Below are 16,424 nucleotides of genomic sequence, written 5' to 3' on the forward strand. Positions count from 1 at the left end.
TGGAGGCCGCCGCTTCTGGCCATGAGATCATCGTGCAGTATCTTCTTGAACATGTAAGTTTTCCCCAGTGTCAACAGACATGTTGTAAAAGAAGGAAAAGAAAAATGAATAAAACTTGTTATTATTTTAGGGTGTGAAGGTGGACGAGAGGAATTCCAAAGGAGAGACCGCACGGGCCCTGGCCATGATGTATGGACACACCAAGATCGCCAGCCTCATTGACATGCATGTGGTGCAGAGCCGTCCCAGGCTGGGTATTGAAAAGTGGGCTTTGGTCACGTGGACCCCGGGGCCGTCTCATTTCAGGTCCATGGTGAGGGGGTGTCGGTGGCGTCCAAGGCTTTGGAGGTGAACACACACGGGTGGGCCATCGACTTGGGGTATGGCCACTGGAGGTGACTGTTAGTGAATGCGTGGACCCAATGGGCACACCTCATAGCAGAAAGCATCAAACCGGCTGCTAATTTGTAGTTTCACGTTTCTTTGTCACTTCTTAAATTTAACACACCCGCCGTCAAACCACCTCACAGCCTTTACTGAAAATCGAGTTCATCGCGCCGTGCAGTTCATGGACGCCTCTGCCACCTGTTCACTTCACATGACTCGAACTGTGGTTTTAATTGTCGTCTCCATGTATTTCAGGGCATTTTGATGACCTCAGCTCCTCCGAAGATTCCGACTCCGCTCCACACAGGCCCCGCAGCAGCCGGACCAAAAGCAGGGGGCCAAGCATTCATGACGGACCACAAGCCATTGCTAAATTCCGAGTGGGCCCGAGTACCAAGCAGTACGGTAACAAAATCCCCTTTGACACTTCTCCATTGCATAGACTCATTTGTCATTTCTCACATGAAGATGGAGCGCCTGTTTGCAGGCTGTGTGTTGTAGATCATCCATCCAACCCGCTATATCCTAACTACAGGGTCACGGGGGTCTGCTGGAGCCAATCCCAGCCAACACAGGGTGCAAGGCAGGAAACAAACCCCGGGCAGGGTGCCAGCCCACTGCAGGTTGTGGATCATGACTTTCTGTATTTGTGTCACCGTGAGACTTGTGATTTGGTACTAGGGGTCCACACACACTCTCGCTCTGTCTCTCTCTCTTGCACAGTCCAATTATTGGAATATTGCTCATAAGTCACCCCCCTGGCTTGTGTGGAGACACATAAAATGAGTCCTCTTTGGTGACTGAAGCAATGCCTGTGGTGTAGACCACTGCACCTCCGTCTGGGGGTTGCAGCTAGGGGACTGAGATGATTTTTAAACGACGCAATGAAATGATTCAAAGACCTGTTTGATACGTGACGAAATGATAGCTGCGTCAGAGGGGACTTGAGGAAATAACGGAGATCTGTGGGCAGGTTTGTGCCCTGGCAGGCGAGGCCACTTCCTCAGGGTCACATAGCGAGACATTCAGCCTGCCTCGTCACTTGTGAGATGTTCCGCCAGCTGTTTTTTTTATTTTAGCATTACACAACGTTTCCAGTCTTTTGTTGCCCCATCCCAACATTTTGGAAACGTCTTGCTGGCATCAAATTCAAAATGAGCAGATATGTTTCCAAAAAAGGTCTCACTTTCAGCATTTGCTATGTTGTCTGTTAAATGCAGGTGTCCTAGCTCTGCAAATCATGCATTCAGCTTTTATTTCGGTTCTCCAAAGCGGACGCTTTTTTGGTTGTGCAGTGTGTATAACGTTCTGCCCCCACTACTGGCCAACCTGCCGGTGCCCCCTTGTACCATAAATCACAGGCCCCCACCACCCAGTGTATAAGCAGGACAAGACTTTGCTGCTTGTTCCGGATGGTTCTAGCATGGTCTTTGCATTTTAAATCTCCATTTCAGAACTGTAAGGTGTCCATCACTAAAAACGTCCATTCCCGTCATCCATGGATTTCACTGTCTGCTCAGTTCTGCTTCGTTTGGTCGTCCAGATGTTTATTTTTGCTCTAATGGTGCCTGAAATTCAGCTGTCGCCTCACTTGCTTTTTAGACTCTGCTGTGATGCCACCGGGCTATGTGACATTCAGAGATGCCAGTGATCATCCTGGAGGGTTTCGGAACCGTGACGTCACCTCGCCCATCAACGAGCAAGATGTGGACAGCAACAGCAGCCAAGGTATCGCATTGCTTGCCCCCTTAGACCCCTGTTATTCATCTTGATCGGTCAGTTGTCCCAATGTCTCATCCAGATATTTTTTTAGAAGCTGTCAACATCTGCACTCTAACTCCATGACACAATCCTGTTTGCCATGGCCCATGGTATGTTATTCTAGAAGCATCATCTGGGGTCCCTGTGTGTTTTAGGGGTTTTGAATATCATATATCTGCTCCCAGTCCTCCCAGCAGTAATCCATGGATCTGCCCTCTTCATGCAAAGCCACCGTGAGGCTTTCTTAGCTGACTCCATCATGGTAGTGATAGCTCTTCTCTCCTTTATTCCTGTAATGCCAAAAGTCCTTACTGAGAGACTTTCATGTGCAACAAGAATTACCAGGAAACATCAAAAAAGGTTTGGGGCAGCCACCTGTATATTACACCCTGGCTGCAAATGGGTAAATTTGTCATAATGTTGTTCACGCAAAGTCCAAAACAGAACTGATTTAGAGGTGTAAAGATGGCGACTTTAAAGGCTGAGACCGGAAGTGATGTCCTTATTGGCTGCAAAACCGGAAGTGACGTCATCGCTGGCACCGAAACTGGAAATGACGTCATCAGGGCAGGAAAGTGGCATTGTCATCGACACAGAAAACGGAAGTGACGTCATCGCTGGCATCGGAACTGGAGGTGACGTCATCAGGGCAGGGAAGTGGCATTGTCATCGACACAGGAAACGGAAGTGACGTCATCAGGACCGGAAGCCTGCGGGTTTTCCCTTAGATCAGTGGTTCCCAAAGTAGGGTCGCGAGACATTGGGGGGTGAGATGATTCCCAAGAAATCCAATTTTTAGAAATTAATTAATTTAATTTTTTAGAAATAACATTTTATCCATAACTAACAAAAGACATAAAGTAGTAGTTAATAGTTACATTTAAAAAAACATGCAAATTAAAAAGCCATCAGCCTTTCAAATTTCTTTCCGTTCGTTCGCGACCCCTGAGGTGATTACGACAGTTTAACGACACATCAATGGCGTCAGTTGCAGCACGTCAATTTACAGCACCATGTTAAACATTCCAACATGTGTACGTAACGTGTAGGTAATTTTCATCGCTTTATGCTTAGGATATTATTTTTGTTGAAATGAAACGTTGGTTAATATCGACCAATGACAACGCAGATAGGCCAGCGGAGGAAAGCGGAGAAGCACCACCGTCAGAAAGCCCATCGTCCTCGGGTACGAGGAGTGTGCGTAAAGAGGACATCCATAAACAGTCGGCTCAGCCTTACTCCAAGAGTCGAAATTATCGAGAGGAATTTATCCAGTATGGATTCACATGCATCATCGTCAGTAACGTACAGCATCCCCAATGTGTGGTGTGCACTGAGGTGCTTGCACATGAAAGCCTAAAGCCTGTAAAAATGCTACGACATTTGAAAACTAAGCACCCCTCTCTTGTTACTAAACCAGTAGATTTTTTCCAGCGAAAGGAGCGAGAGTTACAAGGCCAAAAGAAAGTCCTAACTAAACAAACAATCCCTGCAAAAGCTCAACAGGCATCATATGAGGTGGCATATTTAATTGCACAGGCAAAAAAGCCACACACGATCGGGGAAACCCTCATTAAACCCGCTGCTACACCTATAAGTCGGGCTATGCATGGGGATAAACTAACCCGTGAGCTAGAATCAGTGCTGCTGTCTAACGGGACTGTTGCCCAGCGTATCTCCGACATGGCTATGGATGTACTGATGGTGTTTTGCACTACCTACTTGTGCGAAAAGACTTTTTCGGCACTCATATACATTAAAAATAAATACAGGTCACGACTGAACTTGGAGGATGATCTCCGAGTCGCAGTCTCCAAAATTAACCCAAGAATGGACTTGCTGTGCTCCAAGCATTGTGCCCACCCATCTCATTCGGTGAGGTGTTTTGTTGAAATTAAACAAATGAGTAAATAACAATTTTTTAAAAAGTTAAATGGTTGTTAGAGCGTTGTGTTCTTTCGTGTTGTCATGCTCTTGTTTGGATAGGCCTGTTGGCGCATGTGCACCGTTGAGCGCAACATTTGTATATTTTAACCACTTCCGAGGATAGTGGGGGTCACGAGTCACTGGCACGGTTATTTTGGAGGTCGTGAGCTGAAAAGTTTGGGAACCCCTGCCTTAGATGGTCTGCAGAGGATCGAGAGAGAAAGTCTGTGCACCTCGCCGCCCCCTGGTCTGGTGTGGAACTACCATTACCGTCATTCAGGCCCTTTAGCTGCCTCCCATGTGTACGTGTGTGACACATGTAAGACCCCAACACCCCACCTCTACTGGGCGACACTTTGCTTTAGAATGGCAGTTGCGGAGGAGGTCTTCATACTTTCTTCCCCTTTTCTTCTCTGAGGCCTCTTCTATCCATTCTTCCTTTGGGCTTAGAATAAGCTACCAAGTAGTGTGGCAGACAGGAAGACTTCAGGGACTTTCAAAACTCGACTTGATGTTGAGCCAACCTTCCACTAAAGCACTTGGACAGCAGCTGAGAATGTGCTTCAGCGTTCCCTTCCTTGGGCACGAGGACCAAGAGGACAAGAATTTCCCTTGGTGTGGCGCCATCTGCCACAAGTCATTCCATGTGAGGTTTCTCTTTGTTGCAAGCTCCCATCTTGTCCAGGCCCCCTCTTTGTGTGAGAAAGTGTTGCCTGGCTTCAGTCTTAATTGCGCTTGGTCCTCATCCTGAGTTGCAAATTTTTGTCTTCAAAGTCTGAGTAGCCATAGGGGCATATGGAGAAGATGCAGCATCTCACAGAATCTGTCCAGGCAGGGGATCAAACTTGGGCCTTGACCACTTCTTGACTATCTGATCATCTGATAACACAATTTTGATGCCCGGAGATGAATTGACGTGCTACACTGTTCCAAGTAAAACGTAAAGTACTGCAACTCTAGAACAAAAACAGATTAGCATCTCAAGAAGAAAGTCGTCCTTACAGACTATAAATTTATAAATTAGAACACTCTAGATGAGAACAGGCCATTCAGCCCAACAAACCTCGCCAGTCCTATCCACTTGTTTCCTCCAAGAAAACATCAAGTCGAGTTTTGAAAGTCCCTAATGTCCTACTGTCTACCACACTACTTGGTCGCTTATTCCAAGTGTCTATCGTTCTTTGTGTAAAGAAAAACTTCCTAATGTTTGTGCGAAATTTACCCTTAACAAGTTTCTGACTGTGTCCCCATGTTCTTGATGAACTCATTTTAAAATAACAGTCTCGATCCACTGTACTAATTACCTTCATAATTTTAAACACTTCAATCATGTCTCCTCTTAATCTTTTTTTGCTTAAACTGTAAAGGCTCAGCTCTTTTAATCTTTCCTCATAACTCATCCCCTGTAGCTCTGAATCAGCCTCGTCGCTCTTCTCTGGACCTTCTCTAGTGCTGTTATGTCCTTTTTGTAGCCTGGAGACTAAAACTGCACACAGTACTCAAGATGAGGCCTCACCAGTGTGTTATAAAGATTGAGCAGAACCTCCTTGGACTTGTACTCCACACATCAAGGCGCTATATAACCTGACAGTCTGTTTAATGGCTTCTGAACACTGTCTGGAAGTTGATAGGTTAGATTCCACTATAACTACTAAATCCTTCTCATAAGGTGTACTCTCGATTTTCTGACCACCCATTGTGTATTCAAACCTCACATTTTTACTTCCTATGTGTAATACTTTACATTTACTGACATTAAATTTCATCTGTCACAAATCTGCCCAAGTCTGTATACCATCCAAGTCCTTCTGTAATCATATAACGGATTCCAAATTATCTGCTAATCCACCTATCTTGGTATCATCTGCAAACTTAACCAGCTTGTTACTTATATTCTTGTATAAATCATTTATATACTGTATATTAAAAATAGCAGCAACCCTAGCACGGACTCCTGTGGAACGCCACTCTTAACATCGGCCAATTCTGATGAGGTTCCTCACACCATCACCCTCTCCTTCCTGTGTCTGAGCCAATTCTGCACCCATCTAAAAACATCACCCTGAACTTCCACTTCTTTTAACTTGATGCCCAACCTCTCATGTGGCACCTCATTAAATGCTTTCTGAAAATCAAGATAAATAACATCATCTGCTCCACTTTGATCGTATCCTTTTGTTGCCTCCTCATAGAATTCCAACATGTTAGTAAAACACGACCTCCCTCTTCTGATCCCATGCTGACTGTTCCTAATAATTTCTGTCCTTGCCAGGTGTTGCTCAATCTTATCCTTAATAATTCCTTCCATTAATTTCCCTGTGATGCATGTTAAGCTTACTGGCCAATAGCTGCCTGGATCTGCCCTGTCACCCTTTTTATATAATGGGATAGTATTTTCCATTTTCCTGTCCTTTGGAATCTCTCCAGTGTGCAGTGACTTCCTAAAAATATGTGTCAAGGGTTTATATCTGTACTCACTAGCCTCCTTAAAAACTCAAGGGTAAGTATTATCTGGTTCTGGTGATTTGTTTGATTTCATCTTATTTAATCTGAGCAGCACTTCTTCCTCTACAATTACCAAATCCCTCAGTACCTCCTTAGTAGTCCCTGTTACCTCTGGGAGGTTATCCACTTGCTCACTTTCGAACACCTCAGAAAAATGTAAGTTTAGGGCATCCGCTATTTCATTGTCTGTATCTTTTAATTCCCCTTTACTATTTCTGATGCACTTGACCTCCTCCTTGACTGTTCTTTTACTACTTAAATACTGAAAGAATCTCTTAGGGTCTTCTTTCGCCTTATCTTCTATATTCCTCTCCAACTGTCTTTTAGCTCTCTGTCTTGTGTTTGGCCTTTGTAGGTGACAGCCCGTTCTTTGAGAACGACATGCCAACAATGAGGAGCAGCAGCAGCAGCAGTGAGGGAATCCCCCAATTGCTGGGTAGGAGCCGAGACGCCTCGCTGGAGAGCAATGAGGTAAATACTCCATTACTGACCTGATTTTACAAAGTGGACATTCTAATCTACAAGGAGAAAGCCAGACAAAAAAAAAAGTTCAAAGGCATTTGTAATAGTTGACAAAAGCAAAACATGCGAGATATATTGCTTAGACTTTCAAAAAGCCTTTTGCTCCTGTTCCACACTGAAGATTACTTTAGAAACTAGAAACTGCAATACTCGGAGGTAACCTGCATAACTGGATCCCAAGTTGGTTAACCGACAGGAGACAAAGAGTGCAGAGAAGAGGAGGACGGGGCCATCAGAGAGGGTTTAGGACAGCACTTGGGCTTAGGCAGTAGATGTAAAGTTTTACACGTAGGAATTTTAAATGTGAGGTTTGAATAGACAATGGGAGGTCTGAAAATTGAAAGTATCACGTTATGAGAAGGATTTAGGAGTCCTAGTGGACTTCCAGACGGTGTTGAGAAGCCATTAAACAGACTGTCAGGTTATATAGCGCCTTGATGTGTGGAGTACAAGTCACAGGAGGTTCTGCTCAGTCTTTATAACACACTGGTGAGGCCTCATCTGGAGTACTGGGTGCAGTTTTGGGGTCCAGGTTACTAAAAGGACATAGCAGCAGTAGAGAAGGTCCAGAGAAGAGCGACTAGGCTGATTCAGGGCTACAGGGGATGAGTTATGAGGAAAGATTAAAAGAGCTGAGCCTTTACAGTTTAAGCCAGGGGTGTCGAACTCTGGTCCTAGTGGGCCACAGTGGCTGCAGGTTTTCATTCTAACCATCTTCTTAATTAGTGAGCCGTTTTTGCTGCTGATTCACTTGTTTTGCCTTTGTTTTAATTGACGTGACTCAGATCTCTGTTTTATTATAAAAACTGTTGACTAGAAATCGAGGGACGTTATGCTCAGACTGTGTAACCCACTAGTGAGACCACATCTGGAGTATTGTGTGCAGTTCTGGTCAGCACAACGCAACAAAGACGTAGAGGCAGCCAGCGACACTCGAAGAGCATTCAGGTTCATCCCAGGACTTACGCTGCTGATTATTCATTAATTCTCCACTCAAATTATTAATATAATTTGTATTAAAATCTGATTATAATTTCCTTCAGACTCTACCACTAGACCGAGTTTAAGCATAACAGACAGAGAAGCAAAACGAAGTTCAGTTCTCGAGTTCCTGAAACTTTTTTTTTTTTGCAGGATTCAGACCAAGCAAAGCAAACGGTTGGGCGCCGGCAAAATAAGACGTACAACAAAGGGAAGAGTCGCTGCTGTTCTGACAACGTGCAGGCGTTCAACAAAACAAACTCGGAGGCTTACGCTCCCGTGGCACAGCTGCCTGCATACACCGGACCCAAGGTAGGTGGTGCGCCATTACAGAGCATCCGACCAACACTGAGGATCAAGACAGAATAAGCAGGTTCCGTAATGTAAAGTTGGCAGCAAAAGTACATGTCAGGTAACCAAAGGTTTATTAAACTGCAGTGCAGAAACACATTGTTTGAACTGGTGGTATGAAGTCGGAGGTGTGACAATGAAATAAAATATGAATTTAAGACACACCTCTGGTTTAAGTTTGGAGATAAAGTGTAACTTAAGTTGGAACCCATAACGGTAAATGGACTTCTGCTTTCATCCACCCATCCATTTTCCAACCCGCTGAATCCGAACACAGGGTCACAGGGGTCTGCTGGAGCCAATCCCAGCCAACACAGGGAGCAAGGCAGGAACCAGTCCTGGGCAGGGTGCCAACCCACCACAGGGCACACACACCAAGCACACACTAGCGACAATTTAGGATCGCCAGTGTACCTATGTGGATAGCGCTTTGAGTACTGAGAATAGCGCTATATTAATGTAATGAATTATTATTATTATTATTATTATTACCTAACCTGCATGTCTTTGGACTGTGGGAGGAAACCCACGCAGACACGGGGAGAACATGCAAACTCCACGCAGGGAAGACCTGGGAAGCGAACCTACAGGTCTCCTAAGTGTGAGGCAGCAGCGCTACCCACTGTGCCACTGTGCCGCCCTGGGATGGATATTTGAGGAGTAAACCGCAAGACAATGATTATATTTTTATATTATGTACATTAAGGAACCATCAACAACAAATCAAATTAAATTAATAATATATTGAACATCCATCCAACCTGCTATATCCTAACTACAGGGTCACAGGGGTCTGCTGGAGCCAATTACAGCCAACACAGGGCGCAAGGTAGGAAACAATAAATCGGACTCTGCAGCTGCATAAATAAAAAAAAAAAATTGAGTATGTGTTTGGGTAAAGTACCACTTCTGGGTGATGGATTTGGCCCTAAAGTTAATACTAATACTACAATTGTGGTGTAACAACCAAATGCTGATTTTCACCCGTTATGTTGCGTATTTCAGTTATCGTGTTTTCACCCACACGCACACACATAATGCCTAAAAAACGGTACTTTTGGACTCTGGGAGGTCTATAACGTCAAGATTCATCAAAATATCGAGGTTGACTTTTTTCATGATTACTATACTTACTCAATACTTCATATATGAGAAAGTAAAACTGATTTCTCCTGTGCAAAGTGTCAACAAAAAGCAGTCACCTAAGAGTCACGTTACTCACTTGGGATTTTTCCATTCATACGGTAAAGGTTTTGGTGACCAGCACATTCTCATTCCAGCCGTTTGAATTACATCTTGATATATGTTTTATCTTGGTAGAGTAATATATATTGCTCTACTTTCACCTATTGTATTATTAATATTGTATTATTAATAGGTAGCCTTAGAATGCCTAATCTCACAGACTTATCACTGTATATAACTCATCCCCACCTTCCCTTCTATATCTATAACCTCAGGCAATTAGATGTAGTAAAAAAACAGGCAGGAGTTAAGTTACACATCAAATAATGTATTACTGATAATATTCATAAATAATAACAAAGTGCAAAGTACATTTGAATATTGGCAACCATACAACCTGATTAAATGGTGATGTGTAGTTCAGGTGGCACTCAGACTTGCAGTTACTTAATGTCTCTAGTTAAGGCATCGTTGGTGCTCAGCTTTCAGCCGCATGTCTGTTCAATATGGCTGCTGAGCTGTGCTCTTCATTGTGTTGTCTTCATCATCACAGGTTAGCAAGAGAGATGCTTCTTCATCATATGTGGGTCAGAGAGAGAATGTGGTTGAGCAAGTACATTTATAGATGTTCTCTCCAATTCCTAGAACCAATAGGACATCATGGTACTTAAAGGCCTCTGAGACCAGCCAATTCCAAACAGCCATATCTCAGACCAATGGGAGAAATAGTACATTTAACACCTGCAACCCCCAAGACCATATGTTAAGCTAACCTGGCTTTGAGTGGGGGATCAAACTGGTTTAAGATCCTGTCATAAAATTACAAAGAGTCAGTTGTAAAAAGGGGGGGGGGTTGGGGGTTGTGCAAACACGAATACCTCTCACCACTTGGCTTGCCTAAATTATAAATAAAGACATACAAAACATTTATCAAGTTATATGTAAAATCCCACATCAGAACACTACAACAAGCGCAAAGAAAGGCGGCACGTAAATCGTTTTCTGTTTCACACACTTTATGCACCCGTATTCAGCTCACTCTCTTCACTGGATGAATATGTGCGGGCGGCTCATGGTAGATGACTTTCTGTTTAAAAGTTAAAACTTACAAGGGTTAAAGATTAATGGCAACAATATTCATTCAAAAATGAAAGCTAAAAATATTTTAGTAAATGATTATTTTATTTCAGTTCGTCTTTCCAGCTACTTTAATAGTTTCGTTTAGTTTTAATTTTTCGTTTCATTTTTGTTAATTATTTTATTTCAGTTTACGAAAATATTTTTTTTTTTAATAATAGTTTCAGTTTTGATTTTAGTTTTCGTTAACTATAATAACCTTGGTTCGCACACTGCCACCTGGTGGAATCCTCCAGCACGGGCACACATATAGACAGTACACTGCTTGCATTGCGTAGCATTAAGTATATCGCCGGCCTTACGTGATTTACACACTTGACTATGACTTACAAAGACTGATGCGTCTGGTGCGTCTGATCCCCTAGCCGTCTTCACTTCAGGTCCGCTGAGATGTGCTTGGTGATATTTTCTCCATCATTTTATAGGACCTGGCTGAGTTTTTGGACTCCATTGGCCTCTTGAAGTATCTCGCCCTCCTGGAGGATCAAGACATCGACCTGCGGATCTTCCTCACGCTCACCGAGAATGACCTAAAAGAAGTGGGCATCACGTAAGTTTCATTTCCAGTGTTGATGAATAAGAAACAAGGACATCAGTTACGTTATATAGCGCTCCCAACATTACCACTGTTGCCCATTCTCCATGTCCTTATGTTGTAATCAATATTTGTGCCTGTTCTGGGGAGTTTTGTGGACTTCTATAAAGGGATTGTGGGGTCTTTTGACCCAAGGAATCAGATTCTGGTGTCTCTTTCTCTCACCAGCAGCTGTTTTGAGAAAGCTGAACTTTTTTAGCATTTGGTTAACGGTGCCTCCATTTTTGGAACAGTCAGGCCAGTCATTGCCCATAGCCATCCTGGAGTATGCGACTCATGACTCCATTGGCGCGAGTGCATTCCTGAGTCATCCGTGTTTACGGTAGTTAGGGTCAGGGTGTGTGATTCTTGTGGTGTACATTTTTCTTGGTTAATGAACTTGTTTTTGGTTTTGAATTTGTGGTTTAAGTTTCAACTCCTGATTCTTTTCAGTAAAGTTCTCACCATCCCATCCTGAGTCAGCACACCGTCGTGTTGTAAACCCGTGTCTTGGCAGATTACCAAAGAAATGGGCGGATGCCATGAGTTGCGGCCTTGGTTGTCTGCCCGTCTGACTCTTCGGTTCTCATTGGCACTTTGGTCTGATTTGTAAAGTAACTTATGATGGCGTGCTCTGTGAAGGATGCTATGTAAAGTCAAAATTTACTGACTGATGGACTGTAAATAAGTAACCGGAACAAATAAACACAAGAACGAAAAAAAATGATGATTAAATAAATATTTAAAAAAAAAAGATAAACTTATCGAGCTTTAGCTTGTTTAATTGATAACTTTTTCAAATCACAACATAACTGTAAATTCAGAAAGTCTTCAGACCCTCTCACTTTTTACACATTTTTTTATGTTGCGTCCAATCATTTAAATTAATTTTTCCCCCTCATCAAGCTACACTCACCACACCAGAATGGCAAAGTGGAAACCGAATGTTAGAAATTTATGCAAATATATTAAAAACTAGCTGTCCCCTGCGGCTCCGCCAGCGTATTAGTGAAACAGGGCAGTGAGGAGGGTCCTGCCTGGCTCCCCACTCCTGACGTCACACTTCCTCCTCCCCTCGGCCTACAGCCGCTGTCTCGGATTAGCGCAAATCTGTCGTTTCTGCTAGCGAACTGTGATTCTTAGCGCGATGAGAGGAGTTGCAAAATCAACCGAAATGTTCAAGCAAATTCTAGAAAATACCGCATCTAAATCCGTTAAGTTGTTGTCTCGTTCGCTAGCAGAGCGGAGGTAAGGTACACACCCCGAGGCTGGCGCGTCAGTGGCGAGGGTCCCGCCTCCCTCCCCTCGGCCCACTGCATGTCTCTCGGATTTGCGCAAATAAATCGGTACTTCAAACGAACTCTGATACTTGGCACAATGAGAAAAGTCGCAAAATCAACCGGATTGTTCAAGCAAATAGAAAATTTTTATATATACAGTACTGTGCAAGTTTTAGGCAGGTGTGAAAAATGCTGTTTCATGTCATGGCAAGATTGAGCACAGCAGCAAGTCACAAGGTAATTCTACTGCATCAGCAAGGTCTCTCCCAGACAAACATTTCAAAGCAGACTGGGGTTTCAAGATGTGCTGTTCAAGCTCTTTTGAAGAAGCACAAAGAAACGGGCAACGTTGAGGATCGTAGACGCGGTGGTCGGCCAAGGAAACTTAGTGCAGCAGATGAAAGACACATCAAGCTTATTACCCTTCAATATCAGAAGATGTCCAGCAGTGCCATCAGCTCAGAACTGGCAGAAACCAGTGGGACGCAGGTACACCCATCTACTGTCCGGAGAAGTCTGGCCAGAAGTGGTCTTCATGGAAGAATTGCAGCCAAAAAGCCATACCTCCAACGTGGAAACAAGGCCAAGCGACTCAAGTAAGCACGAAAACATGGAACTGGGGTGCAGAAAAATGGCAGCAGGTGCTCTGGACTGATGAGTCAAAGTGTGAAATATCTGGCTGTAGCAGAAGGCAGTTTGGTCGTCGAAGGGCTGGAGAGCAGTACACTAATGAGTGTCTGCAGACAACAGTGAAGCATGGTGGAGGTTCCTTGAACGTTTGGAGCTGCATTTCTGCAAATGGAGTTGGAGATTTGGCCAGGATTAATGGTGTTCTCAATGCTGAGAAATACAGGCAGATACTTACCCATCATGCAATACCATCAGGGAGGCGTATGATTGGCCCCAAATTTATTCTGCACCAGGACAACGACCCCAAACATACAGCCAAAGTCATTAAGAACTATCTTCAGCGTAAAGAAGAACAAGAAGTCCTGGAAGTGATGGTATGGCCCCCACAGAGCCCTGATCTCAACATCATCGAGTGTGTCTGGGATTACATGAAGAGACAGAAGGATGTGAGGAAGACTACATCCACAGAAGATCTGTGCTTAGTTCTCCTGCAAGATGTCTGGAACAACCTACCAGCCGAGTTCCTTCAAAAACTGTGTGCAAGTGTACCTAGAAGAACTGATGCTGTTCTGAAGGCAAAGGGTGGTCACACCAAATATGGATTTGATTTAGATTTCTCTTTTGTTCATTCACTGCATTTTGTTGATTGGTGAAAATTAATGATTAACACTTCCATTTTTGAAAGCATTCTTTGTTTACAGCAGTTTTTCACACCTGCTTTAAACCTTTGCACATTACTGTATATATATATATATAAAAAAATAGAGAGAGAGTGATAAACAACTGAAATAGCACCCTGACACAAGTATGCAGACCCTTTTACTCAGTAGTTAGTTGAAGCCCCTTTTGGCAGCTTCTCACACACCAGGATTTGGGGATTTTCTGCCATTCCTCTCTGCAGATCCTCACAAACTCTTGTCGAGATGAAGGGAGAACGCTGGTGGGCAGACATTTTCAGTGATCTCCAGAGATGTTTGATTGGGTTCACGTCTGGGCACCAGCTGGGCCACTCAAGGACTTCCGCAGAGTCGGCCCCAAACCTCGCCTTTTCTGTCTTTGCTTTGTGTCCTGCTGAAAGGTGAAACCTGTCCCAGTTCTGAGGTTCAGAGCACTTGGTGAACGTTACGTCAGAATATCCCTTTTCAGTGCTTGCATGGACTGGGTGTTGGGCAGGGTGGTGGGGTCCAGCGGCTGTGGGGTTTCTGTTGGTGAAGAATGATTCACAGATCTCGACCTTGCTGACGATGCTGTGATCTTCACGGAGGCAATGGAGTGTCTGGGCTTGCGAGTGTCCTGATAAAAACCAAGAGCCAGGCTTTAATGACCTCGTGGGCACGGCCATCAGCAGTGTGTCTGTCGGCAGAGAGAGTGTCGACCTCATCGAGAGGTTTAGTTACATCGGCAGTGACATTCATGTCTCTGGTGACTCTTCCTATGAAGTCAGCAGACAGATTGGGAGAGCATGGGGGGTCATGAGGTTGCTGGAAAGGGGTGTGTGGCACTCCTGATATCTCTGCAAAAGGACGAAGGTCCAAGTCTTTAAAGCCCTGGTGCTTCCTGTTTTATTATGCGGTTGGGAGACATGGACGCTCCAAAATGACCTGAAACAAAGACTCGTCTCCTTTAGTACTGTGACTCTTCGGACAATCCTTGGGTACTGTTGGTTTGACTTTGTGTTGCTCATGGAGTCTCATGGAGTACGGCACTATGGCCATGTGGCGCGATTACCCGAGGGTGATCCGGCTCACAGGACCCTCATTATTGAGGACTCGAGAGGCTGGACCAGGCCAAGGGGAATGTCCACGTAACACCTGGCTGCAGCAGATAGATGGGCATTTCCAGTGGTTGGGACTGGACCGCGTGCCTGCCTGGGGGGGTTGCCAACCAGAATCCCAAGCTGTTTTGGGTGCAGCAACGCGTTGTACCAGTGGATGCTCCCAACCTGCACTTCGCTCCATTCCCTCAAGCCTGACTTGTCTCCCAGTCCCTGTCGCTGCCACCACTAAGCTTCACCACTGGAATGATGATCTCGCGCAGGTGATGAGCGGTGCCTGGCTTCCTCCAGATGTGACGCCAGACGTCTCAATCTTGGTTTCCTCAGGCCAGTCTCGCAGCCTGAGAGTCCTTTAGGTTCCTTTTTGCAAACTCCAAGCTGGCTTGCATGTGTTGTCTGGCCACTCTGCCCAGATTAATGGAGTGTTGGAGTGGTGGCTGTCCTTCTGGAAGTTTCTCTCTGGAGTGACCATCGGGTTCTTGGTCAGCTAGGCCCTTCCACGCCCCAATTTGTTCAGTTTGGCAGGGCAGTCAGCTCTACGAAGAGCTGTGCTCGTTCCAAACTTCCTCCAGTTAAGAATTATGGAGGCCACTATGCTCTTGGGAGCCTTCAATGTTGCAGAAGTGTTTGTAGCACCGCAACACATTCCTGTCTCTGAGCTCTGCAGGCAATTCCTTCGACCTCATGGCCTGCCGTTTGCTCAACTGTGGGACCTTCTATAGGCAGTTGTGTGTGCGCCTTACCTAATCAACTGAATTGATCATAGGTGGACACCAAACATCTCAGTGATGATCAGTAGAATGGGATGCATCTGAGCCAGACTCCAAGGGTCATAGCAAAAGGCCTGGATACTTGTATCCGTTAGATACTTCAGTTTAATAAATTTGCAGAAATTTCTAAAATCCCGTTTGTCATTCTGTGGTGTGGAATTTAAGTCATTTTAGCACAAGACTGCAACGTAAGAAAATGTGAAGAAGTGAAGGGTCAGAGTACCTTCTGTAGCCACTGAAGCTGCGTCTTGCCAGCTGCAGACACAAGGTGGCGTACTGATATGGCACAGAGGGAGAAGTCAGAAAGCATTTGCAGTGCCAGCAACTTCTAAAAGCGTGCACCCCTCCCCCGCCCGGCACTCCGCTATATGCTGACTCGGCGCCAGGGGCTGCCAGGCCAGCTGGGGAAACGGGAACAGCGAGACGTGAGCACCGCCGGCCGCCATGAAAGCAGCGAGGCCTGAGTTTGCTCTTACATGCTAAGAAAGAAAAAAACACAAACTTAGTTGTGCCATCCCTGCGGTGGGCTGGCGCCCTGCCCAGGGTTTGTTTCCTGCCTTGCGCCCTGTGTTGGCTGGGATTGGCTCCAGCAGACCCCCGTGACCCTGTAGTTAGGATATAGCAGGTTGGAGAGTTGTGCC

At 44.9% G+C, this 16,424-nt stretch overlaps 1 protein-coding gene across 1 annotated transcript in view; it reads left to right on the forward strand.

Annotated features, from left to right (window-relative positions):
* wdr24 (WD repeat domain 24) overlaps window positions 1-16,424 on the forward strand; it is a 52,767-nt gene that overhangs the window by 17,273 nt on the left and 19,070 nt on the right. The window contains exons 8-14 of the mRNA XM_039776390.1: window positions 6-53; window positions 131-254; window positions 643-792; window positions 1,990-2,115; window positions 6,935-7,050; window positions 8,236-8,394; window positions 11,181-11,305. Coding sequence (XP_039632324.1) covers window positions 6-53; window positions 131-254; window positions 643-792; window positions 1,990-2,115; window positions 6,935-7,050; window positions 8,236-8,394; window positions 11,181-11,305 — 848 coding nt within the window. The remainder of the gene's footprint in view (window positions 1-5; window positions 54-130; window positions 255-642; window positions 793-1,989; window positions 2,116-6,934; window positions 7,051-8,235; window positions 8,395-11,180; window positions 11,306-16,424) is intronic.

This window comes from Polypterus senegalus, chromosome 13 (genome assembly GCF_016835505.1).
Source record: "Polypterus senegalus isolate Bchr_013 chromosome 13, ASM1683550v1, whole genome shotgun sequence".
In the NCBI taxonomy this organism is placed as follows: domain Eukaryota; kingdom Metazoa; phylum Chordata; class Cladistia; order Polypteriformes; family Polypteridae; genus Polypterus; species Polypterus senegalus.